Source organism: Ambystoma mexicanum, chromosome 5p (assembly GCF_040938575.1).
Source record: "Ambystoma mexicanum isolate Mex_15411 chromosome 5p, UKY_AmexF1_1, whole genome shotgun sequence".
Taxonomy (NCBI): Eukaryota; Metazoa; Chordata; class Amphibia; order Caudata; family Ambystomatidae; genus Ambystoma; species Ambystoma mexicanum.
The window spans coordinates 775,902,389-775,930,361 of record NC_090930.1 but is presented as its reverse complement, the minus strand read 5'-3'; the positions used below and the strand labels follow the sequence as shown (position 1 = coordinate 775,930,361).

The following is a 27,973-nucleotide window of genomic DNA, read 5'->3' as shown; positions in this document are numbered from 1 at the left end:
TTATGTTTGCCAAGTGTTGGTGAAAGTGCTATTTAAATGATACATTATTATGAATATTATTATTAATAATAAAAGTATTATTATTATTATTATTAATAATAATAATAATAATAATAATAATGATCATCATCATCATCCCCACAAAGTGCTCCACCACAGTATTCCTGGCGCAAACGGAAAGCTAAAAGCTAAACTAGCAATTCACATATTTTAATGTAAGACTGTAGGTGTGGCATATGGCAATTAGCTGATGCCAACACACATACACATAGCCACATACACACATCCAAAATGCAGCACGATCCACCAAAATGGCAGAATGGCACTATATAAGACCGCGTTCCTTTACATTGCTACACCTGTCTGCTGCACTTCCTCCTGCCAATCTTGCACTTCTCCCAGGAAGGCATAGAATGCAGACATTAGTTAACGTTCATTCTATAAGGCTTTATTTAATACCCAGTCACTTCTGACAAGTGTTTGGACTATTGCAAAGTGCACACTCATCAAACCATTAAGGAAAACTACATATCATTACAATACCCTATTTATCTTCAGCGCTTTTTCTTTACACTTAAATACACTGGTATTTGGAGTAACTGCAGCTGTGCCCAGCGCCAGTCTGAGGAGCAGTTCAGGAATCTCTGGAGGCACATCTGAGTTCCTTTCCCCTTGAGAAGATGGTGGTCTTTTCATGCTCGGTAGTGGTGTAGATGGTGGCTGCCTGAGTGGTCCTTCAATTGGGATTTGAAAGGCTACTGGTGCGCTGTTCTCCCTCTCAGCTGTCAGTGTGGGGAGAGGGATCATGCACAGCAGTAAGGGTGGATCGAATTGTGTTGGTTTTGAGGATGCTTCTTTGATGTTGGAGTTGCTGCAGATGTTTTAGAACCAAGGGTTCCACGCATTAGTGCTGTGGGCACTATTTGGAAGTCAATGGGCCTCATTACGTGATTGGTGGTAGTCATGGTGCTATTTACGCCATGACTGCCACCAATAACGTGTCCGGAATCGGTCTCGTTCAATGGGGACTTACCGGTGTAGTCCGACCTTTGCGGGACTGGTAAGTCCCATTGAAAAAGCCATTCCCCATTCCCATAGGGCTCAATGGGAATAGGGAAGGCGCTAATAACGGTACCGCAAATTGCCGTAAAGTTATTAGCTTCAAGGTCCCTTAACGGGTCCCGTCCATAACGCCTGGTCAGACCAGGCATTGAAGGAGGGACCCGCTAAGGGAACTCGTAGTAGAGCGGTAAGGGATTACCGGCACCGGTCTCCTTACTGGTGCTGGCAATCCTTACCTCCCACCTCGTAATGATGGCCAATGTGTTGGTGAGGGTTTGTCTTGATTTCCCCATGGGTTGCAGACCAGAACCAATGGCAGACCAGACACACACTGCACAGTGGGGAAAGGCTTCAGTTGAATGTAGAGCTCAGTTTCAGCTTGAACTCTCTTGGATTCTGACTGTCCAGTAAAAGGAATGGAAAATACAGTTTATTCAAGTTACAGTCAGTCAGTAGGTCAAGTATGTGTTTCTAAATATGCATTCCTTTCCACTTGTTTGGCTTCTGTTTTAGAAAACACTGTTTGTCTTAGAGCTGAGTCGTTGACAGCTGCAGCTGAATGTCCTGTTAACCATGGCAGCTAAAAGCACTGAATGTTTGTGTACTTTGTGAAATACTTATGGATGGACAACCAAGGGAACAAAGGCAATTAATTACATCGCATACTGTGTTATGCTTATTACAATATCTATTCCATTACTGACTGCCTCTCAGCCAGTAAGAATGCTTAGAATAGAGTAAATAACTACTAGAGGTGTTCTGATTCGAAACATACCCACTTAAACAACAGAGCAGCAGACAGCAACTGACTTTATCCTCCATGTACAAAAAAATAATTCGGTAGGATATTTAGGAATTCTGCAGAAAGCCAACAGACTAACATTTCCCAGCAAAAAGAAAACAAAGACTCCCCATATGGGAAAAAGGGAATATTCTGAAACAAAAAGGTCTTTGTACAAACAGTTTTATTTTATTTTACCACATAGCTATAGTAGCCTTTTGAACTTGGGACGAATGGGCCTCATTAGGAGTTTGGAGGTAACCATGGTGCTAATAGCGCCATGGCTGCTTCCAAACCCTTACCAACTCCGCCCTGGTGAATGGAGCCATTACCGCCCATTCCAAGGTTGGCGGGGGCGGTAATTCCCCATTCATCAGGGCCCTTCCCCATTCCCATTTGAACCCCCATAGGGCTCAATGGGAATGGGGAAGGGGCTAATAATGGTACTGCAAATTGCGGTACCATTATTAGCTCCAAAGTCCCTTTGCGGGTCCCATCCTTAACGCCTGGAAAAACCAGGCGTTAAGGGAGGACCCGCAAAGGGAACTCGTAGTAGGGCGGTAAGGGATTAGAAGCACCGGTGCCCTTACCGGTGCCGGTAATCCCTTACCACCCGCCTCGTAATGAGGCCCAATGACCCATCCAGTCAGGATAATATCCTACGATAATGACCCCTTCTCCCGTCTATACAACTATCAAACTTAATTCGTGGGATTGTCTTGTTGATCAAAGATATTTGGATGGCTGGCCAGAAGAAACTAGACTATAGAAACTCCCTTAGAAAATGGTCCTATAGAGGTGGGGAGACCTTGATTGCATTTACATTTGGCAATGGTCGTTGTTGCAGTCGCTTCCGTTTAAAATCAGTGTGATTTACTGCCTTTCAAATGATTATTAGAGGCTGTGGGAAATGCAATACATTGCAGATATGGCGCGAGGCCATGAGGAAAAGAAGATGAGTGCTGGTATGGTCTTGTAGTGTTGGTGGCTCCATTGGGAGTTTGATAACATGCGGTTCTGGGTTCAAGGTATGCCTTTGGTCAATGCCTCATTGCCACGTGAGGGTTATTTTATGAACACATTCTCTGCTTCCTGGAATCTGCAGAAGGGGGTACACCATTCAAGATCTTGACCTATCCTGCAGATGGATTGCTTATTGTGGTGTGAGGGACCTGGAACATGTGTACGCTTGCTCCCATAACATGTGCAGCAAGCATTACATGAGAAAGAATATATTCAAGATGAGGATCACAAACCTGAATAACTGTCTTTTCTTCTGTGTGTCACTGGATAAGCTGTCTTCCAGGAGCCGGCTGAAAAGAAAGAAGGATGGAGGGGTAAATGCAGTGCGGAGATTTCTGTTCTATATTCGACAATCATCATTTTAAAATTCTGAGCATAATTTGATCACAAATGTAAAAGAAACATGAAACTGTCTACGGTGCTAGGGATGTCTCTTCAAATGGTGATTCTTCTTGGGAATAAATGTGTCTCATGGTGCCCTAAAAGAACATGATTTCTATATCGCCCAGCAATAGATTTTCACCTGCCAGACTTCAGCAAAACGCTGCACTAGACACAGTACTTCTGCAAGGCAGGGCGCAGGAGCCAATGGAACTCACTCTTCACCTACCCCCAAATTACCAAACAACCCAGTGGCTTGCTTTACCTAGAACAGGGTACTGCAAGACTCGTCCTTGAGACCCCTAGCCACACCACATTGTCAGGACAACCACTGACTGTGACAATAACTCACATTTAAATTCACTCTATGCATTGTGTTTGGATAAGTTAAACACGTGGAGTGGATTTAGCTCTTAAGGACTGGACATGAAGATTCCTGACCTGGAAGTTTGTATGTGTGTGCTTGAAAGAGGGTGCCATGGTAGCACAACAGGCCAATCACAGTTTAGCTCAATTTACTCGATCATAGCACAGGAATAACTTTTTTTTTTTTACTAATATACAATAACAAACCAGACAATACATGTTTTTAAATGACAGTAACTGAATGGGTCAGTGGATCCATGTGTGTTTTTCTTAAGTGCCTTCTCTCATGTTCACTCCATGTCACTTTTGTCTTAAGTAAAATGTAAACTGTTTGTAGATAGATTCTGTAGCTATGAGTATCCCTTGTCACCTGAGTAATGGTTGTTATTGAGGGACATGGGATAGAGGACATTTCCCGTTCGAGGGTTAAGACCTACTCTTTAGATTTCCTTATCACTGTGATGAAGGTCGGTCCAAACGTTTCCATAAATAGCATACGCTGGCACGTCACTTGGGGAAACGAAGACACAAGCTCCTGGAGATATGTTAATGACAAGACACATATGGGCCTCATCACGAGTCTGGCGGTAACCCTTAAATGCGGCGGTAGCGCTATTACCGCCGCATTTAAGGGTCTGCCAGATCATGGCCTTGGCGGATTCCCCCCAAGCTCAGAGCTGGGGGAAATCCGCGGCAAAAGTGCCGATTTTAGGTGCTATTACTGGCGGCGGGAAATTTTCCCCATTGGGCCCAATGGGGAATGAGGAATTCCCGAATGGGCCCAATGGGGAATGGGCACTAACCGTTCTGCCAAACCCGTGATCCGGCGCTAATAGCGCCGGGGGGTTTGGCGGTAGGGCTATCAGCGTTACCGCCCAACTAGTGATGAGGCCTATAGTCAAGCATCAGTGACTTATGTTGAACCTCCAACAAGCATTCTGGAAGAGAGCTCTGGTGCATCAGTCTGTTTTCCTTTGCCATAGTTTACAAACTGTTACAAGGTAATGACTCAGCTGTCCTCCTGCTACACTGTAATTTGAAAAGCAAATGACATACATGGGAGGGTATGCAATGCATCACCAATAATGCACGTTGTGTAGATAATGTGCAAGTGAATATGGTTTCACAAACAATTATTTGAAGTATTTGTACCAGAAAGAGTGTGGCTTTTCATGAAGCACTTGACAGTTTTTTTTTTGTATGTGTAGTAAAATTGCCTGCCTTTACTATACTTCACCTTTCAGATTGGACACACGTGACACCGATCAGTATTTTAGTAGGAACTGGGGACACCTCAAGGACATTCTGATAATAAGAAGCAGTATTTGCAGCCATCACATAAAGATTAAAATGTGTGGTCTATCATTTGGCTAGCAAAGGGAAAAATGAACACATGTTCAGAGTAAGAGGCATGGCCCATATTTAAATAGTATCACTTCAGGGCTAAACTACAGCATGGGTATCAATATTTTTAAATTAGTGATTCCAATTGTTAAAAAAAAAAGTAAATATATAGATATGTATATTTTACCTTGTTTCCACAAAAAGGTTTTCCTGGGAGCAAACTGACTGAAAAATAGAAAAGATATTGTATCAGAGGCTCTGGGTTAAATATGTTCCAGTTTCCTTCCTGTAATCATAACGGTTGCATATACTTCAAGAATGCTAAATGTGACAATATACAAAATGGTCATTGTAATAATAATAATAATAATAATCAAGAAACAACACTGGTTAGATGAGGCCTGACATTGCCATGCAATGGGGCATAGCAGCAGAAAGGGCATGGCAGATTGAAATGGCTCCTGCCATGAACAGCTGGATGGGTGGAGGTGAAACTGGAAATGCTATTGGACCGATGGAGAATGCAGTGCACAGGTTTTGGGAGAGAGTCCCTTCCCTGGTGGGCTTGTTTGTGCATGTGTTTGTCACAGAATGGCTCTGGGTACATGCAAGTGCATTATATCAGGGCACTGACTAGCTAATGCCTCTTTCTGTTGGAAACCCAGAGGATGGAATGGCCAGATCACTGTATTATGCCCAGAAGATGCTCCCACCCAAAAATAAACCCTGATGAAAAGCATAATGGCACGACCGGTACAGAACAAATCGGCACACCACCGTTTAACTACTGTCAGTGTTAATTGTATGCATGCTTTCAATTATTTGAGTGGCCTTTGGGTGAATACATATGCCCTTAAAAGGTGCCTAAACTCCTAAATATTTAGGTCCTAATTTGGGAGTGAGGCAGTAAGACCTGTACATTCATTCTTCCTGTATGAATGTGCTACTTGCACACCCCATATGTGCTAACTGATCACACCTTCATTTAACTAAACGAAAACATTGCTTAGCATGGTTAAGACTGTGGTGTAGACGAATGCCATATTTGTATGCATCATGCCATTTCTTGGCTATGGAAGAGGAAATATAGGGCAGACTGCTGGTAATGTCTTTCTAGGCTAAGGCTGTGCTCTGGATGTCCTACATGTACCAAAGTGGATAAAATAAACTTGCACATCCCAAAGCTCTACATGACATTCATCATAGTGCATCTACAGTCTGAGAGCAACGAGAGAAGGGAAGCGCTTTAGTTCAGGCCTGATCCTGAGAAAAGGCAAGGCTATGGTAGTGCGGGACGGTAGGGCCCAAAGTCTAACCATCGGAGCAGTGCATTGCATCTACGCCAGGAACAGTGAAATCAGTTCCGATGTAGAATTAGTATAATATTTGTGTTCTTTTTAAACTCCTTTGCCCCATTTTCATAGAATAACTGTTTTGTGTCCATCGTATCTGATAGAAATGAACACAACCCAAGGATTCCCATTTGGAGAAGGTCACAGGAGAAGACATCCATTAAGGATGCAGCCGTTGACAACTCTGCACATGAAAAGGCCATTTGTGTAGCCTATTACAAGAAAGAATGCTGTTTATGTGGTACATTCTATGACACTCGGCAGTGCCAAGGAAAAAGCTAGTTTGAGCCATAAAGTGGTTGGTAGAACACCCCAAAATATGTAAATACATAGAAAAACAGAAATGGCAACAAGGCCTGGAAAAATAATGTGATAACAACACTCTGCACCCCGGCTATGAACTAAAAATCAGATGCTGCCCTCTATTACCTGCAAAAGGTAACTGCAGCTCAGATTGGGAAGGATATACAAGGAAGGGCTAGGCATATTATCTCACCTAAACTTCCATCCTCATATGAACAGGATTTCTGCCTGACTGGTCACTATACGCATCCACATAAACGGTCCTAGCTGGCTTCAGGAACCACCTTGAAGCCGAGTTTGGGGGCACGTTGCTTGGGCAGCCAGGGTTGAACATCCACCCTCACTTAAATGAGCCCATATTTACTTTCATCTCTCACGGTTTGTAGCCTGGGGAGTAGGTTGAAGGGCTTTGCCCTCTGTGTTTTATTAGGCAGGCCTTCAACAGGCTCACAATGAAACCCTGGCACTGTTGAAGGCTTGACAGTCTGACAATGCTGAGCTAAAGATAGTGTTCAGATCCTTACACATTTTGCACAAAAAACATCCGTTTAGGATGCGCTTAGACTACTGTTTAAAGTAAACTTATTTCAATATTGTCTTTTCTGAGTGCAAATCACAAACGCATGTGCTGCAATGCCATGCGTGTTCCGTTATGGATATTAAAACCACAAACAAGTGGTGTAGATAGGGTCCGACATACTAGTTGCAAAATATATGTTATGCCTTTCTGTTGAAATGCAAATGTCATTGCAACTCTTCTGGGGTGTCTCCAAGTGCTATATATAAATAACACATGTATTTTTATTTTACCTGCACTCCTACCTTATGGCCAAGGCTATGCAGTGCAGGTCCTTAGTTTTTTTTTTAAATTAGGCCCCCACCACTGACACAAATGAAACCCCCCAAAGCTGCCACATCTTTGATATGATTGAAATCAAAGACTGCCTCTCCTCTAAAATCTTAATTTAGCATCCTCAGAAGTCTCAAGGTGTCCCATCCCAGGCAGTCCTTTTCACATTGGGATATGGAGTGCTGCATTTATAACTGGAAAGCAAAGAAAAACTTAGATGGCATAGTCTTACATAGCACACTGGGCCTCATTACGACCCAGGCGGTAAGTTACCGCCTGGGCCGTGACTTTACCACCATGGCGTAAACTACGTTTACGCCATGGTGGTTGGTGGACTTACCGCCCCATTCCGACCTTGGCGGGGCGGTAAGTCCCCAATCCCCATTTACCCTTCCCCATTCCCATTTTTGCCCCATAGGGCATAATGGGAGTGGGGAAGGCGTTAATTACGCCACCGTAAATTACGGTGGCGTAATTAACAACATGGTCCCTTAGCGCCATGGATTTTAACACCTGCTAAAAGCAGGTGTTAAATCCGCCATGGCGCTAAGGGACCTCGTACTCAGGCGGTAAGGGTCGGCGCTGTTTACGCTGCCGTAAACCCCTTACCGCCTGGGTCGTAATGAGGCCCACTGTATTTAGGGGTCAAGTGGCTTCTCTGCCTTTTTGTTTTAGGTTGGGTCCTTTTTATCACAAAACAATGTATTGCTCCATTTTGCAGATTATGATTAAGTCAATGGTTTACGTGGCAAATATGAAAAGTAACTAGTTTGAGGGATGAACTGGGAACACATTATTTTTATGATATTTATGGTAGTTTATCTTATGACTAAAGTTATAATTGTGTGCCCAATTGGAACCCAAATCCCATGCATGCTCATCAAAAGGTATCCCGTTGTTTCCACAAAGTAAATTACTTTGTTGTAATTTACTTTGTGGGTATTACTTTGAATTATTTGAAATTTGTATATGTATTTCTAGGGTAAGGTGTAAAAAAGGTGTCAGGAGCGGTTCGGGTGGGGGTGTAGTGATGGGGAACAAGGGGCACAGGGGGGCACGGGCCCCCCACAAAAGTACAATTTGGAAGTAATGCCCACAAAGTAAATTAAAACAAAGTTATTTAATGTTTTGAAATAACATGGAACCCATCAAATATGGTAATAACTTTAATTGGCATTGAATGGTTACTCAATGTGTTCATTTTGATCATGCCATTTGCTGGATTTCAGCACTTTGAGTTTTCCAAACTAAATTCATTAACATAAGTGTTAAAGCGAATTCTATCAACATGCTGTGAGGCTGCTCTTCAACGGAGGGGAACAGAATGTCCAAAGAGAGAATATCACAGAAGGCTTTTTCAAACATGCCAAACATTTGGGTTTCTAATGGATTGAGACATAGGGCCTCATTACAAGGTTCGCGGAACGGGTTAACGGGCTCCGCTAATGGAGGCGGACCCGTTGAACCCGTTCCGTGAAATTACGAGGTCCCCTCGCGGGACCCGGTAAAGACGCCGAGGGGAAGAGGGACCCAACAACGGGCCGGCCGTAATCGACCCATTGTTAGCTCCCTCTCCCATTCCCATTGAGCCTTATGGGGGCTCAGATGGGAATGGGGAAAGTCCGGGCCCGGGTTCCCAGAGGGAGGAATTACTGGGCCCTCCGAACTAGTAATAGCCAGGCAATTCCTCATTCTGGGAACCCGGTAATGGAGCCCGGTTGGCAGCAGCCATGGAGCCAATAGCTCCATGGCTGCCGCCAAACTCGTAATGAGGCCCATAATCTCTTAGGTGACGGTTTGTTTTGTACTATTATACTCTGCAATATAAATTATGCTCACACCCTACCAGAGAATCACCTAAATAAAGTAATTTTGTACAATCTGTGGGAGCGAAATAAAAAAGCAAGCTTATGACTGGGGTGTCAATAGATGGTCTCACTTGACTGGGGTGTAAATAGATGATTGCCTTAGTGAGGCCATCAGAATCCAGGTCATGGCAGGCTTTTGTGTTGGAAGTGAAACCCCTGATTATTTGGTCTAAAAATATAAATTATCACACTCTAAACACAAGGGTATTTCCACTTCCATTCCTATAAATATATATACGAAAAGGCAAGCCACTCTAAGGCCTTGCTTTTTGGAATACTAATCATGGGAATTGAAGATGAATAATCCATACTCAAAGATTTTTTTAAGAAATTGCTGTGAAAATGGTTGTTAACCAGTCCACTACATGTACAATTGAAATAGTGAAAAATAACATTTCACAATTTGGTGTTGAAATAATATTGTTTACAGTTTACTTTATGAATTATTAACCTGGAGCACTCCCCTATGCGTCTGTACTTTTCTTTCAAAGGGATGCCCCAGAGGTCAACTGCTGACATTTATATTCTCCTGATAATTTCTATATTTGTGGGAACCCCTGCAGTCTTTCATTTCTATATTTTAAAGAGTTCAGCTTCCTATCCCCTTGTTTATTTTCATTTTTAAATATTGTTAGATATCTTTAAGAAATAACATGTAACCATATTTATGCCATTGGCTTAATATATGTCTCAATAAACGTCTACTCATGCATAATTATATCAGTTGGTACATACTGAACAAAATAACTTTTATAAAAAACAGATTTTTCTTGCTTGTCATATCAGATGTTTAAAATATAGAGCTGCCAGCCTTCATTAGCCTTTTCTTTCTGCTAAATGGCCAGCCTATGTTATGAACACACGTTAAAACATGCCACAGGCATAGGGTTATGAGAGGGAAAGAACATAGCCAACTGACTGAGTGAAATAGGGATTTGCCTTTTCATAATTAGTAAACTGCAGATAATTCTATATGGGCGAAAATAAAACATATTAAGAGGACATCTTAACAGTAAATTCAGTCACCCAGTGAATCATATGCAGGAGGAGGCTACTGTTAGGTTCGATATGCATATTTATTTTCAATCTCCCACACCTGTGAGACTATACTTTTTTGGGGAATCATATTTTCCTATAGCTTTTTGTTCATCTACATTTTATTATTGCAGTACAAAGCACTTTCTGTGCATCGTTGCTGGGGAGCCCCTTGGGCTTCCCTTTTCATGTTCTCTTGGGATTTTATATATACATATATATATATATATATATACAGGTTGTTCCTGGCTGGTGCAACGGCACCCGCGAGCAGAGCATGTCGGATACACCATCACATGCAGAGTTGTGCCGGTGCATCCGACGTCCCCATACCTATTCAGCCCTATGGGACAGAATGGGGATGAGGAGGCCCTTGATTCCGGCACCCGAAAATGGGCAAATACCGGGTCTGCCTAATTCAGCATGACCCGGTTCTTGCCCATTCACAGGTGCCGGAAAAAATGCAACTCCGGCAGCAGCCGTGCTGTTTTTAACAGCACGGCTACTGCCAGAGTTCTAATGAGGCCCAATGACTCCAACCCTTAGACTGGTGGAACGAATCAGTCTTAAGAGGACGTGTATTCGCGCCATCCCACGATAAGCTGTGACCTTCCTGGGCTGCAACCCGCCAATAACCTGGGACCACAAAGCTGAGTGCTGTGCAACATCTCTCAGTGAACGAAACCAGCTTAAACTTTGGTGAAATCTTGCTGTATGTCCAGAAGCAAGATTTCATTCCTCAAAGTCCCCTCACCAGAGTGGTGGACCGAGATAACGAGACAAATCGATCAGATAACAACTGTTCAACTTGAAAAGGGTGCCAAATCCACAGAGCTGTGAGAAGCAACAAATAATTCTCTGCTGGGAACCTTTCCTCTGAACTGCTGCTGCAATTTCCCATTGAGTGTCCTTTCTTTCTTCACCACAACCAAGAACCCAGAGACTGGGCCCTGTGCTGCTGCAACATGAAGGCATCCATCTGCAAGCGCTTTTGCACTGCTGAGATAATGTGTGGCTTGAGGTAATACTTATCTAAAGTCTTTGTGTCAATCCTGTGTGGCTAGGGCAGTAATTTATGTAGTGGGGGGTTCTCCCATACCATTCGCCAACACTTAATACTGGAATACATCTAGAGAGACTTCTACAAAGTCCCTGAACACTTCCACTAACTCTAAAGTCTGTTACTTGTTTGACGAGTAATACTCTGGAACTCTGACTTTTCTGCATTTGTGCCTTATCCAGACCTGCCTACCATTGGCCCCTGGACCACCAGGATCCCCCTTCCGCCTCTGAGAACACTCATGCCCTAGATTAGGGAAGGAATGCTAAAGATAAGACATCTGTGTAGAAAATATAACAAGTGCTGCAAAGTACTTACTTGCTATGTGTTAGTGATGTAACTGTATATTCCTGAAATATAATAAGTTACAGGTGTTAGAAATGTATTACTAACCTATGAAATGCTTGATGCCATTTTGAAAAGTATTACAAAGTGATGTACTTAACTTTGAACTGCGTTCCACTATTCTAGAAAGTAACATTGATGATATAGCTGTATTATTGCTTAAAACATAATAGGTATAACAGTTTACTACCAATAGGGTTTGCTTACCTTGAATTGCATATTGCCATTCTAAAAGTCTAATAATGTGGTATAACTCCCATTAAATAACATACTGCCATTCTAAATGTGTAACACTGGGGTGTCCTTACCTTGAATTGCACACTGCTATTCTAAATGTGGTTATATACTGTGGTTTACTTACCATATGTATTGTGTTGGTTTTGTATTGTGTTTTTGACTTACAATAGTACCTATCTTTCTAAAGAATTGTCTGTTCCTGTGTATATAAAAAATAACACAAAACAAAGGCGGTGATGGCTAGAAGGTTTGGAATTAATCCTAACCTCTGGAATTTCTGTGGGCAACCCTCCAGTCCATCGTTTTTTGCCTGCCAAGCCATTACAAAACGGGAAAGACATATGCAAATCAAGCTTGGTCCAACCCCAAAATGTGCAGTCCAGGCTGAGCTGCTTGGTCACATCCCTTCTGCACGTGACCACAAACATCCCCAAACATGTTTCGGCCTTGTTGGGCATCATCTGTAAGGAGTAGCTTGGGTCTCTAGGCCCAGCAGGCACGGGACCCATGTCTGTGTATAACCGTCCCACTCAAGGTGACTTATGCTAAACAAAGGAGGACTCCAAAGGGCGGAATGTGCCGCAATTACTTGCACGGTATTACTGTGCCGGTAGTAGAGGCAGTTTTTTGCTGGTAGTGGTCCGATATATCTCCGCTATTAGCTGGAGGTAAATCCCCCACCTCTACTGGCAGACTTGTAGTTGACTGGTCTGGTAAAAGTGCTGGTACATGTTATTATCAGCACTTTTATTGTGTACCAGCCAACTCATAAAATGGCCATTGACATTCAACAGAATATGGGTGGTGAACCTTGTAGCAAATTTGAGATTCATGTTTTCTTTGGTAGGGACAGGACTGCACCAATTAAGACTGAAAGGAAAGTAGGCATTTGTGAATGGTTTGATGTGTGATACAAATATGGCGCACATTTGATTATCTGTGGTACACTCCTGGTAGCTTTTATGAAGCAGCATGAACAGGATATTGTGATAAATGATCATAGCAGGAATGCCAGGAGTGGCAGAAGGTGCGATGGGCAGACATTTGGGGAGACAGGATATCTATGCTCAGATCTAGAATGCATTGCACTTAATATAATGAATTAATAACTGTACTGACGTCGACCTCAAGGAGCTGAGATAGATAAGGGACTCCCCATTACACGAATTAGGTGCATTGCAAAGTTGTTAGTGACACGGTCGAAAGTAATAAGAAATTGAAGAATCACGGTTCATAAGATTAACTGTTTATGATTATGACCTGTAGCCATTGTTGATTTTGATCATTAGAGGTTTTAAAAAAACGTTTTTGATATACATGTTTATGTAAGTTTAATGTCAAACACTTTGCACTTTGCCCGTACTGCACCTTGCACTTTATTTGCATGATATTGCACTTTGTCACGAAAATCGTTGTAAAAGATGTTTAAAATAAGTTGAACATTGTCACTCATGTGGTATCCTGTCCTTCATTGAACTTGTTTTTACGTTGAATACATTATGTGTACATAATAAATACCAGGGGCAGTTAGTTTTGCGTTGTTCAGATCTAGAATGCATCAGAAAGGAATGGAATGGAATTCATTGTAGGTTAGTGTACATGTTTTATCAAAAGAGTAATTGTTAGATTTTTCCACTGATCGAATTGTTAACGTAACCATTTTTCACTGAATATATCATTGGACCAAAATGAGCACATTCCAGATTTTGAAGAAAGCCTTTACAACTTATTCTCCATGGGCCGCAACGTACATGTCAACCAAATTCCTGCCCGAATTGACAACAATCATGATCCCCACTTTGCTCGGTTACTGCTTTAATTCTACGAAATATGACATCGTATTGAGTGAATGTATTGTAACATAGTATGTCTTTCATTTTTTTTTTCAGTACTTATTTTTAGTGTGGCTTTTCATATGTGTGTTGCTCTAGGGTGATGTATATTTTGCTGTGTGTTATACAGAGACATCTGCACTCCTTGATGCCATGTGTCTGCCCAGCCTGTCTCCATACACAATGTGCCAATTGCAGCCATTTGTTAGTCTGTTTATGTGGATGTAATTATCTTACTACATTGAAATACATTATTGTTTAGCCATATCTGTGTTGTTGTTGTTGTGGTGCACAGGTGCAGGCATGTACACGTTTTCTGGATAGCTCACCTTTCTATGAATGCTGTAATGAATATCTTAGGCACGTGAAAATATGGATGTTGTAACAGTGGCAATGAAGTATGTGTATTCCTAAGCAATCAGAACACGAAGAGCCAAGCTCCAATTTAAAAATGTTGAAAGAATAAAAGTGGCATGATACGCCTTAGAGAAGTTTAACAATGGTATTCATTCATTTAGGGCGGGTGTATTTGCAGAGTGCCATAGCACTTTTGGGCGACAACAACAATAAACAAATTGGGTTAATAGAAATCCCAGTGTTTCCTGCTGCTTGTCTAGTATGCCCTATGTTCGCGATTCAAGACTGCCAGTGTGCTGTTCACTTAGTTAGATTCTCTACCTATGAAGGGTGTCCGGGCAAACATATTTGCCCAAAGATGGAATCGCACAAATTCAAATGGTATGCAAACCAGACTTTTGAGTAGTATGTGTGTTAAGCTCAGGTTAACTTCATGCATGTAACTAGCTAATGACATTTGCTGAAAACAGTGGGCCGGACACCAGAGACTTTTTGAAAGAAAGCAAAGTGTACTCTGCACCAAAGGCTAAGTGTGTACATGTGTTAAGCTGTTTGTCTTAAATAAAATGAAAATAAAATATTGTACTGAAATTCACACAACATTGCCCTTACTTGTAGGAGACATCTCCAAATTCACCTAAGATAAAAGCAACACATTCTGCGTTATGGGTGATTCTTGGTTCGATTCAGTATGTGCCCAAAGGACTTGGCATGTGAACTTTGCCCATAAAACAAAAGCTGCATTTGGGGAAGTGTGCTGAATGAATACCTAGCTGCATCCCAGATTCAAACAAGAAAGCAACCCTGAGATCAAGCCTGATTGGTATTTGTTTTCCCCTTCTATAGTGGCACAACATGTTGAACGCAATGGTTTGGAGTGTTGCCCCTAGCATGGGCAGTATTTAGGATTGATTGTGGAGCTTCCATTCATTATTCCATGGTGTTGCACATGTCACCCTAAGTGGGAGTGGTATATGTGGGCCCACGATTGCTCTAATAGTAACATGACTTTGATGTCTTGTTCCATCTTCCTATAAATGGCCTTGTGTGCGTAGCTCGGAAACTGGTGCAAGCCAGGTGCTGCAAAGTGGCATGGCAAATATGCCAACATTATCATGTGCCCTAAAATCAAAATTATTGAGTTATCTGGAGACAAAGACATCCGTACATGCTCTTCCCATCTATAGCAACACGTGTTAACATGTGTTGATGTCTCTACATTTAAATGGGTGATTGCGGACTTAGACTTAGTGCCATGAAAGAGATACCAGCACTGTTATTAAGACAATACCTTCCAAACTATACTAACTGCCTATGCTCTTGTCTAGATTCTGAACGCAAACAAAGGAGCTGCATATATGAACCACGATTCACTCTTTTATCATCTGATACCTATGAAGAGAGTGACAGTCCACATTCAGTGAGATGATGCAATATCCCAGTTGGTGTTGAGTACCATGTTCATCCGCTTGTAAGGTAAATTAAATAACCATTAGAAAGACCAATAACATTGCAAATAACTCAACTAATAATGTCAGGTCAAAATAACTTTACCAAAGCATTTTCCAAAAATGTAGGTGTGTCCCACCTCTAGAAGTGATACCCTACACCTTAACCCGAGAATTTTCATCACCAATTACTCATTGGCCATCAAACCCACTTTCTGTAATCACATGTGTGCTCTCCTCCGCAGAACCATCCATGTGCCAAATTGAGATACCCAGGGACCCATCAATAAGAAAGCCTGCATTACAGGTCACATCCTTTTAGTTATAATTGATAATGATTGGTTATGGGTGAAATGAACCAATACAAAGGATCGAAATGAAATAGTTTCGAGTCAAAATGACTGAGAAAAAAAAGGTCAATTGTTTTTTTTGGGGGGGTTCCCAGTGGTCGAAGTGTACGAAAAGTAGTAGTGGAACTATGTTCCTTACTGGTCTGCACAGCTAACCACAGACCCCATCGCCGCGCCCCCTTCCATGCACAATAAAAACCCCAAAACACATGTGCCTGCTCTTTAAGGAAACCTGTGCAGTGCACTGAAAGTGCAAGTTCCTACCTCTTCCTACACTTTTATTTTAAAACGAAACCGTTCCGGAATGGTTTCTTTTTAAAATAAAAGTATAGGAACGGTAAAACTCAATTAAAAGAAGTAGAGGAGCACCGCTCCCAACCGCTCCCGACCACTTCGACCCCTGTGAGTTCCCCCCGAAACCCCTGTTTTTGCTGTAAAAACCACTTTTTTTACTATACGGAAACCAAAAAAAATACATTTAAAAAAAGGCATGCAACCTTTTTTTTCGGTCCTTTTGACTCGAAACTATTGTATTCAATTGTTTTGTTTTCGATCCTTTGACTGGACACCTAATGATTTCTAATATACCTTACAATGTGTTCCATTGTGGCCATAGCCTTCCCTGCAATGCATGAGTGTTGTGTAAAACAAAGCTGGTCAGTTATCTTCAGCGGCTGCCCAGGTACCACCTTTGAAACACATTGTATTTTTACCACACTCTTTCTGTATTGTCTTGCTTTGTGTAATCATGTCAGCCTTATTTCTAAGGTTTTCTAGTTTTATGATGATACATTCCTGACCCCTGGGCAGAATCCCAATGTTCTCTTGCTTGAATGGATGAATGTATCAAGTGTGGCTTCTATGGGACTTCATGTAAGATGTGTTTATATGAGTGCACATTTCGGGAATGCACATCACCCCCGCCGACTGCAGCTCACAATTCTGTTGGAGTGCAATCTGTTATCACACCATTAAAGATGTTACACTTCTGAGATGTTACATGGGGTGGGACACACTGACCTGCTCTATAATGGCAGTAACGGTGCGTCGACCTATGGGACAAATACTTTCCCAAACATGTTTTACAGGTCCCCCTCAATGTGGAGTTCTAGGACTGATGCTATGAGTGAATGGGGACCGTGTCATTGGGAGTGAGGGGCTGCAGTGGATGAAATGCCACCACGAGCGGTATTGGGGTACACACCCTATATTCTGCATATAACTCTCCTTTCATCTGCGTTTGTGTAGTTTTGTAAAAATACACTAGAAAGAGAATAAGGTGTCAGTGGAGGTTTGTGAATGAGAAAGGTACACGAGAGTAGAAATGCACAGAACATATTCAAATGTACTTGGTCATCCAGGACTAAGGCAGTGGTCGAAGTGAACGGAAGAAGTGGTTGGGAGCGGTGCTCCTCTACTTCTTTTAATTAAGGTTTACCGTTCCTATACTTTTATTTTGAAAAGAAACCGTTCCGGAATTGTTTTGTTTTAAAATAAAAGTGTAGGAAGAAGTTGAAACTTTCACCTTCGGTGCACTGCACTGGACGTTCCCTTAAACAGCGGGCACATGTGTTTTGCGGTTTGCATTGTTTGTGGGAGGGGGTGTGGCGATGGGGGTTATGGGGATCAGGTGCAGGCCAGCAGGGAACATAGTTCCACTACTTCTTTTCGTACACTTCGACCACTGGACTAAGGCCTGTTTCCAACCATGTGTATCCCAGAGACCACAGTCCAATCCAATGCCATTCTTGTCATCTAGCATCAGCTGGCATCCCCGTCCGTAGAAAACAGGTGTAGTTGAATGCAACCGGATCTTTAATTTGTGCATTTGTAGACACACACAACAAAATACAACGATGCTCCCAAAACATTCCTAACAGCAGCATAAAACAGAGCAACCCGAATGTGGGAACCCAGAGCAGGCCTCCAAGGATCCATGGCACACATTGCACATCACGATGCGGCCCACACTACATCTTGAAATCATTCTAGTTTACCCCCAAGGCAGTGGGAGAGAGAGAGCAGAATCTATGGAAAGGGGTGGGCAGACTATGATCGAGTGCTCTGCGGGTGGAACAGCTGTTCCTTCCGCGATACACAAACACCTGCTTTGGCAAGTACCATGTATGTGAGCACGTGCCGCAACGTCGAGCATTTGGTAGGCGAGCATTTGGAGGCAACGTTATCAGGGATGGCTTCAGAGCCTGCTCTAGCCATATCGACACTGCCGCTGTCAGTGGGGAGGGGGCCGTCTGACTACTGATAAGGGCACAGCACTAAAGAGGCAATTTAAACAACTACTCACATCTTGTGCAAATATTCTCTCTCTGACCCTCTGATACTCCTCTTCTCTCTCTTCAATTGATTTACTTCGTCTGTCATCTCTAAATGGATGCATTCTATTTTGCTGAGCAGAAAAAAAATCAGGAGGGTTACACATGTTGAGCCGATAAAAACCGCACTTAAGTAACTGTCAGGCGAGAATAATGAATGTTCACTTAAACAAATGAAGCATGAAAATTATAGCTTTCCTTCATTCTGTAAGGCGGCGTGATGCACGAGCGTCTAACGTCCACCCTGGGGCTGCGACGTTAGACATGGGCGGGCTCGCGGAGGAAGTGATCTGGAGAGCCGTCCTTCCTGCGACAGAGCAAACCCTGCCTCTGCTCGCCGTGGCCTCAGTCCAGGCTGTATGAGCTAAAAAACGTAACCTGGACCCAGAATGGAAGACTAAAGGCCTAATTCACAGAAACGTTTTATAACGGCGAAACCCCACTCGAAAACGCTCTTTGAATTAGGCCCTAAATGCATTTGTTTCTGTGAGAAATGATGCCTCTGCCAACACGTACATTGCTGCAGTGTTAACAAATGGCTTATTTTTCACCAGAAAAATATAGGTGGTAGGATGTGAAAAAATGCAATGTTGTGTATGAAGCGACCTGTATTACGGTATGTTTTAGACCAGTGCATTGCATCAGGATACCCTAAAACCATCCTTAGCACAACTCTTTATGCAGCTATGTACTAGTTGTGGGATTGCAACTGAGAGAGCATGTGTGTGCATCTCTGGTTGGACCGTGCTAATTGTGTGTTTTGTTTTGCACGGAAATGGACCAAACATGAGTTCTAACTTGCAATGACAACGCCAACACTGTTCAGTTGCCCGCAGATGCATGCTAACAAGGCGATATAGCCCAGTGTGGCATGCCAAACCTACCGCCTGCTGCCTTAGTTAAGGGACCAAGCAACATGGCAGCTGTCCCTTGACAGGCAGGATCGGCCAACCAGTGTGGGTTGGGTTGCCCTTAGCACCAACAAATACTAGGCTTGGGTCATATAAGTTGGCTTCAGGTTTAAACAAAATGAAACTCAAAAGGTGATTTTTTAATGTCACACCATGTGTAGAAAGTCTGTCTTCTCTGTTGATTAATGTGATGAAACAGACACAGAAAAGGGACCTCAATGGAGTAGCACAGCACTGAGGACACATTAGGTGTGTTTTTCTATTTTCAGCCTTTAGCGCTCACATATGGTGTTTGTGGGTAATAAGAAGGTTGTGGGTGCCTGTGATGGAGGGAAAGAGTGGCGGAGCACAGAGGAGCAAGGGTTCAAAGCTGTCTGGAGGCTTGGAACATGGGCTTACACTGGTAAATACAGCTCACAATCCAATCGCCTTGATTGGAAAGCACTCCCCAGCCCCCGAGGGTGCTAACTATGGACCTGCAGAATGTGTGCTGAAATGTGACGGCTGCAAACATACCGTAATACCACCAGCGATGTGTTTTAAATCTATCTGGAAATTGTTGGGAGACCAACAAAGAACATATGGGTCATGAGTCACAACAGGCCTTGCAGCAAGCATGATGCAATGAAGACAGACACATTAAGGGAAACATGTTACGAGAACACATTTGAGGGGATGTATGCGGTTTAACAGACAAATAAAAAAAAATGTGAATTTTCCTAACTACAGTTCAAGCTTTGTTATCGTTATCCAACTATCCTTCAGCCAAAATGCTTTATTAATTGGCACCAGCCATAGCTTTTAATAGCTTTCCCGGTTAAGGAAATTATAGCTAGCATAATGTTTGCCCGGCAGGCACATGCAGATCTGGTTGGCAGAGTAGCAGTAAACAGTTGAGAAGGTCAGAATGGTTTGTTATCCTGCCGTTTTGCTCTATTTCCAAACTTTCTGCAGACCTAACAACCAACAATCAGTTATTCGGCATATTTTCTTATCTGACACAATTGAGTCCCAACTGATCCTGGCTAATCGGGCTTCGAGTGCATTTGAATTATATTGATGGACAAGAAAGATTTATAGTCTTGACCGCATTGCATTGTCCTCGATAGAAAATAACGTCCTACATTAGTGGGAAATGATGTATTCAAATTTGGTTGAAAGGACTAAGCCCCTACAGCTCTCCTTTTTGTGCTTTAAAATAATAATTCCCTGTGAACTGTTAACCAGCATTCTCTCTGAGAAGCAGCTTCCACAGCGAGACTTAGGACCAGTTCTAAGGGGGCATTAACTGCTTTTGTTCAAAGACACGAAGGAACAGACACTTGCACACTTGGCCAATTTGATTAAAATCCAAAGAGAAATTGTCCTTTGATAGCCGTATTTTCTACCAGAAAGACAGAAGGGCTGATTCACAAAGAAGTTACCATGCATAGCTCCACATTATAGTCAGGAGGAAGTCAGGGTTACTCGTTGTTGTTAAGTTCTTTGTGAATTAAATAGCCCCCTCTCCGGGACTAACTCAGGGTTACTCATAGTCATTTTTTTAAAGGGACCCTTAAAATGTTAACTACAACTGTAGAACAATCTCACAATCATTTCTTACAGCATAGGTCATGTGTCAATTCTATTTCTGGACTATACATGAAGGTGATGGGTTGTTGCTCTGCAAAATGATTGATCATCAAAAGATTTTCCACATGGTCTTTCAGCAGGGACACGGTCTTCTGATCAGACATGTGTAAGATATTGTCATACCTACCCCTGTCACAGACAAACACATCACTATACATTGAGGGATTTGCACAGTGGTTCCCATAAACAGTCTTTTACAATCTCAGTTCACGTCCATAAAGCCCAGTATACATACACCCCTTTATCTGTGAAGATATCCAAACTGGACGAGGCTCTATGACTGAAGAGTGCTCAGATACATGATCTGACACTTCGTGCCATAGAATATTGTTAAGTGTTCAGTTATCATTTGCAAGCTGTATTCAGGACCACTTAGTTTATTGTTGTCCAGTCAAGTAATGGTGATGTCTGTTGCCAAAAGCCTGGGAAAGTTACATGATTTTGCTTGCATCCCTATTCAAGTTCAGATGGCTTGAGCAGACGGGAGGGAAATCAGCACCTCATATGCACATGCTAGTTATTCAGTGTAGTCAGTAAATGGGAGATATTGCACAATTGTTGCTTGCCTAATTCATGCATGCTGCATGTGTATGTTCATGCTCATGTTTTCTAATTATTTTAATAATCACTGGGTAGATGTATAAGAACGGTGCATACTCTGCTGTGGGTATTATGCGTTGCTCTTCAATCCATTATTCCATTGCTGGATCAGGAAATTGATCACACAGGCAAGGGCTTCTCTGGAACCATTTTCCATTTTGACACTGCCATCCCTCCTAGGGCATCCAATGCCCATATAGTAACATAAGCATAGATAGTGATTTAAAGGTCTAGGAAAACAAGGACCAGAAGGGGATCGATAAACTAAATAAACTTTATAAAATCAATTCAAAAAGACATTGCTTCTCCCCACTCTTGGTTTATCTTGGTTTATCAGGAGACTGCAAAGCATGCTAGAATCTAACTGTAGTCGGCTAGCGTGTTCGGGCAAGAGAATATGACAGAGAGCCGCTGAAAGTAAAAGTGTGGGCACTTGCCTACATATGAATTTTTATTAAAGAAGGAGAAACAACATATATTGGTAGATTGGAGATAACCAATAGTTAAATGAAAGTTATGGAGAAATGACTGGATCGGGACTTACGAGAAAGCTAATTCGTATAAATTGTACTACCAATCGGCACAGGAAGATAGAGCACTTAATGTGATCCCTAGGTATAGAATCAAATTCCCGAGACCTGTTTATAGGAAGAAATGCATAAGTTTGCGTCTGAATCGATCATTAACTAAAGAAGTGCTGATGGCACGCAAGATAAAAGGCTACACAAATATGAATTGCAGGTAGTGTAAGAGACAGAGAGAAAAGGAGACATTCACACACATAATGCTTCTTTGCACAAGTTCACCAGTAAAGCACACTTTGCACTTAGAAAGAATTGTAAATAGAACTAGGAATATTGTCACAGGGGATTGGTGGATAATTTTATTAAGCAGAGAAACTGTGTCATTGGTTACAGCCGCAATTACATTTTTAGATTAGGTTTTTAATGATGTGATGATTTTGCAGATGTATAGGAGAGCTACAATGGTTTCAAAGGTAGGATTCATTTTACAATATGTATTGGGAAAGAGGTATGAAAGCCGCTATTTTATGATGTATTGTGGATAAAGATGTTTTGATGTACTTAAATGGTATATTTGATTTTAGATAGGGATATAGCAAAAAGGTTTGTAATTCAACAAAATTGCTTAATTAAAAAAAACAAAATTACTTCTGGTCACCACCTTTTTATTGTGAACATCTTCTCCACCCAAACCAGTCCTGGTGTGTTGGTGACCTACAACCACCTATCTAGATGATTCTGTTTTGCTTCATATTTAGAATTTTTTTTTATAATGAAATACATGTTAAGTTAGATACAGAGATAAATCTAAAAATATGTGCGCATAGAGAGACTGCCTTACAATTCAAATTGTTAGCCCTTACGCTACACAAAAAGCCATCAATATGTTGGGTAATGCACAAAGATAGTGTTACAGTTTAATCCGAGATTTTAAAATGGAGCCATCAATCTATAATAAATTCAATTTGGGGTTAAAAAGAATAGTGTGCTCACTAGGACTTAATACCACAGGGTCCTTAAGCAGCAGAATATCAGATATTACTATTCTTGGTGGAAAACAGAAGAAACACGCCAGAGAATGCCACCATGCCTTACCTTTGGGACATGTAAGAGCCGCAAAACTGTACAGATGAAGGGATTGGCGAATGGTCTACCATAGCCAGAAGGTGCAGGGCCCTTGTGGATTATGCACACGCGCCAGCGTAGATGCACAGCATTCTGAATGCTTATTTTCACGCCAGGCTGTGCAGGATGTGGGCAAATGAATTGAGCAAAGCTCCCAGCAATCTGGACAATCAAAGAGGCCATATTCATCTGACCTCTGTGGTAGGCAAAGAAACAGGATCGTTAAGCCACTCCTGGAAACAGGAACATTGCAGGCAATCAAGGTAGAAGTCCCATTCCAGACAATTTGATTAGCGGGAATATTCTAGCCTTTCATGTTGATTGGAAATCTTCAGGATTTAGATGTATGCAACTGGCCACCACAAGGTACAGGGCAAGTAATGGGAAGTACCATTTCATAATTCGATCGCCTCTCTTCTGCCCCAAGATTGAAAGGTCGGTCATAGCACAATTTCGCCCATTTGCACCGTTCAGGTTGCCATATTTAGCAAGGTCTATTTCACCAATCCTAGTGCTTTCATAAAATCCCCTTTTTAACAGTGTCAACTAACATAGGCTGGTGCAAAGCTCAAAACATGCAGATTCTGGCCCCTGTGATGTCTTCTTTTGAAATATATAACACATATATAGAAAGGGAATCACTCTGGGGAGTTTATGGGCAATTGCATGGTCAGTGTAGTAATGTTAATAAAGCTGGGCCGGATGAAAGGCCTCATAGTGCCAAGAAAGTGAAGCAAATTTTGATGGCTCACTTAATAAGCATCTACCAACAACATATTGAGAGGTGTACTCTTCAATCTCCATTTGGGTCTGTGGGATGAGCAAAGTTTTGGTTTTTCTATATTACACTCGAATTTTTACAGAATCATCTGATCATGGGCTGCCATATTTTTAACCACTGTTTATCCGTTGTTCATGTTTGGGAGAATGATGCATTAAAATTCCACCTTAAAGACATGCATGGACAAAATGTAATCTATTGATTTGCAATGTTTCCCTATAGAATCATGTGAGATTCTAGGTGTCCTACAAAAATGTATGTGATAGTACGCAAAATTGCAGGCAACAACTTGTCACCACTTGCTTTTTAATGGTGTACTGAATCGGTCTGCAACCTTCATCTCCCCAGATGTTTGGAACCACAGCTCCCATCATCCCTTATTACATATGCTGGCTAGATCTCGTGGGAGTTGTAGTCCAAAACAGTTAGAGAGTCAAATGTTGCAGGCCCCTGACTGTCTTGGATTCACATTTGGGAGCTAACATAAGATCAAAGGGAAAGTGATACCTGACAATAAACGTTCTCCTATGTGTGAAACAATCGTTGACGAGATATTATCAGTCAACAAAACAAGAAATACGGTTAAGAAATCAGATAAATGTCATGTATCTTTGTGTATTTGTATACAGACTGTTTTCTCGGTCTAGAATAGAATAATGTGATGACTGCAATTGAATGGAGTGTCACGAGTGAGCATTATTTCAATTTTGAGGAAATGCCATATGGACAAACACACGCACACACAAATTCACAAACACCTACGCAAATTTTAGCCAAGCAAATGAGAAAGCATAAACTGAAGCCGGAGGGGTCCTCGATACTCTCCAACATGCAGGAAGAAAGGCAGCACCGCAAAGCAACCAGTCATGCAGCCCACACACTGTCACTGCCAAAGCAATCACAAAAAGCTGCGGGCACAATCCCGCCTGGCGGAAGCCAAAAAATGAGGGTAGGTGGAACAGAGGGAGGATGAAACACAATGACACCGGTCAGCACACCTGCAAAACAGACCAAATGCCAGCAGCTCCAGAATCCAAAACCAACCTGATTGTCTTCTTTATCAAGACTAGAGTTATCTCTCTTCAAGATAAACCGCTTCTGGGAGTCTTCACCTTTTTCATCTTTTAAATGTTCACAAAACCTTTGCTCTGGTCTGCCAGCAAAGTAAAACATATCAATAAAACTCTTTTTTGTGTTTTATCCAATTTTGTGAGTACTGTTGTATTTTATATTTGTTCCCAAAAGATGTGACGAGTGTAAAATACAGCTTAATTTGAAGATAACGAACAGTTTAATGTTGTGTTTTACATTTCTACTGGTACAGTATGTTTTGGGAACTATAATCAGCTGTCATTTCCAGTAATGCTGTATCTTTAGGTTTTAATCTACCATTGCATTCGTTTAATGCTATCAAAATAGTTAAGCAAGTTACATGCACATAAATAAATCATGAATATAATTGAGGGACATCAAGTAGTTTTTGTAAGCTAGAAATATGCATTGTGCAAAAACAAATGCCAAGATAAAAGGAGATCAGCCAGTCGACCTGGAACCTTTTTTAAACTTGAACTCCAAACATCTGTTAATACTCATATACAGCAATGGAAGTGTATTTGCATTCAACAGTACACCTCTTGAGGTTTTACATATAGAATTTCCTGTGCTCCATTACATAAGAAATTGCTCAGACAAGACGCTCTCTCATGTTAAACCACTGAAGAGCTACTTCCCAGTGGAAAGAGGTCTGCAACAAGCTGCTCTCCAGGCTAGAACTCCCATTATTCCTGCCCATTAACTATGCTGGCTAAGGTTGTAGTCCAAAACATCTAGAGAACCAAAGGCTGCACACCTCTGACTTAGGGTAATCTCTCTGCAATGGGGATGGTGGGGAAACAACCATTTGGGACAGATGTACAGAATATGAGATACTCTTAATGAGTGGCAATTGCTGGCCTCAATGGTCAACCAAGACCAGGGATCTGTAACCCTTGGCGCTAGATGCTTTGGACCACAACTCCCATCACAACAAGCATGCATAATCAATGGGGAGCGATCATGAGCACTGTAGTCCACAACATCTAGAGAACCACATGTTTCAGACACGTGCCCTAGATAGAGAAGGTAGGCAGCAATCTCTATCACTTTACTGGGAGCCGAGTGGCCCTTATATCATAGAACATCTCTCTCTCTGACCTATGCATTATTTGCCTCCACTCACACCTCCAAATTATGATTTTATTCCTAGAAATGTGGGTCCATTCCCCATCAATGAAGGACTTTTGTATCTGTGAAATATGTGAGTGTAGCCTATTTGCATGGGGAGGTTTACTTTGCAAAGGGTCTACACTGGTGTTGTGGCTACAACTGTAACACATTTTAGCAGCATGGGACAAATGCATGTCTCAGGTTCTGCTTACAAGTCATCACCGTGTGAAGGATGAGTGGTCAGCCATTATCAGCTATATGCTCCCACCCATAGTCCATTCTCACCATACAAAATGCATCTCTTTTGACAGCACACAATGATTGAGCCATGAGGATAGTTAATGCTTGTCTTGTAAGCAAGACAAGGAAAAACACATGCTCGAAATTTCGGTCCTGTGCTTAGAGACTGGTGTAATGTATTAAGCGCGTTACAAAAAATGAATACATTTTACTACTTTTGAGTATTGTTAATTATATTGAATTATGGTGAATGTATGAATCAATGGTTTTATTGTGGAATTGTGAATTGTACTTATTGAATGTAGAAAAAGGTTTGTAGTAATACATTAAATAAAAAAGAACTAAAACAAAATGTATTTACAAAAACTCTACAATGATTTTAGCCACCTAAATGACCTGACTGACCTCTGTGCTGGTAACTTGGTAACTAGCTTATTAGATCTATTATCAGGTCTTCATAATCATCTTCCCACTCATAAATGTGATAATTTGCTTGATCTGATTGTCTCTGAAGAAGGTCCCATCTTCTTTTTATGTATATGTGCGTCTACTGGCTGATCTAATTGCTAAGTCAGCATTCCTTTTTATACCTATGGCAATGACCTACAGTTAATGTTTTGGCTGGACTCCCCCCATACAAACCCCCCTGGAAATAACACAGAGGGTCTGGTGTTCGGGCCCCAAACGGCGGACAACCTCTGGAACTCTCAATATTGGACTGACTCACTGGGCCCATGCACTGTGGCCTGTGCATTTGTGGAAAGCATTGGGGTGAGTCTTCTGCCTAATGGCTCCCGAGAGACACAGATCTCTGCTATTTGTAGTGCAGGGTTTGGAAAACGGAGCGTTTTGAGGAAAATTCTACCTCTATTACCCCTAGTCAATCGAACAACGTTGGAAACATCTACTATAATGGGGTCACTGGACTACTGCAACGGGATATATCTGGGACAGCCCAAATATCAGACTCAGCGTATGCAGGTGCTCCAGAACTCAGCAGCCGGACTGGCACATATGGCATTACGTCTGAACCTTCTATAGCCCTTCTGCATCGCCTACACTGGCTCCCGGTGGCGACACAGATCGAGTTTAAGATACTCTCTGTCATCCACTGGGCTGTGCACAATGTTGGCCCAGAGTATCTAAAAAATAAGATAGTACGCTATTGTCCAGCCAGACAGCTATGCTCCACCTCACCCTTACGTCTTAAGATACCAAGTTATCAGGAGAAACTACTGGGAGGGCGTTCATTCTCAGTCATGGCCCCCCAGGTTATGGAACTCACTTCTGCTATAACTAAGAGTCATGGATGAGTACCTCTGCACCCGTAGAGCACTTAAAACTCACTTGATCTAAATCAGTAACTGTACAGGTTTTGAGTAAGAGACGGTCTCACGTCACCGCTGACACCAGCGCCTAGACCCCCTCTGGCCTAAGTTGCCCTTTATTCGGGAAATGGTAAGTACAAAACAATGTTTTATCTTGTTATTTGAAACAACATTAACATTCATTACAATGTCTACAGCTGATTTTATGCATTAAATGATCACAGACAATTAGGTAACTGTCATTTCTGTTACAATTGTTGCTTCTTCTGGGTAACAAGTTAGAGCTCAATGTTCTAAATG

The 27,973-nt window shown here is 41.9% G+C and overlaps 1 protein-coding gene across 6 annotated transcripts in view; it reads right to left on the bottom strand.

Annotated features, from left to right (window-relative positions):
- ARPP21 (cAMP regulated phosphoprotein 21) overlaps positions 1-27,973 on the bottom strand; it is a 443,564-nt gene that overhangs the window by 201,612 nt on the left and 213,979 nt on the right. For 3 of the 6 annotated variants that reach the window (XM_069613189.1, XM_069613191.1, XM_069613190.1), the window contains exons 10-13: positions 24,945-25,053; positions 18,300-18,401; positions 5,145-5,182; positions 3,100-3,156 (exon numbers count right to left, since the gene is read on the bottom strand). In XM_069613189.1, coding sequence (XP_069469290.1) covers positions 3,100-3,156; positions 5,145-5,182; positions 18,300-18,401; positions 24,945-25,053 — 306 coding nt within the window. The remainder of the gene's footprint in view (positions 1-3,099; positions 3,157-5,144; positions 5,183-18,299; positions 18,402-24,944; positions 25,054-27,973) is intronic. The other 3 variants (XM_069613192.1, XM_069613193.1, XM_069613194.1) reach the window with 3 other exon arrangements.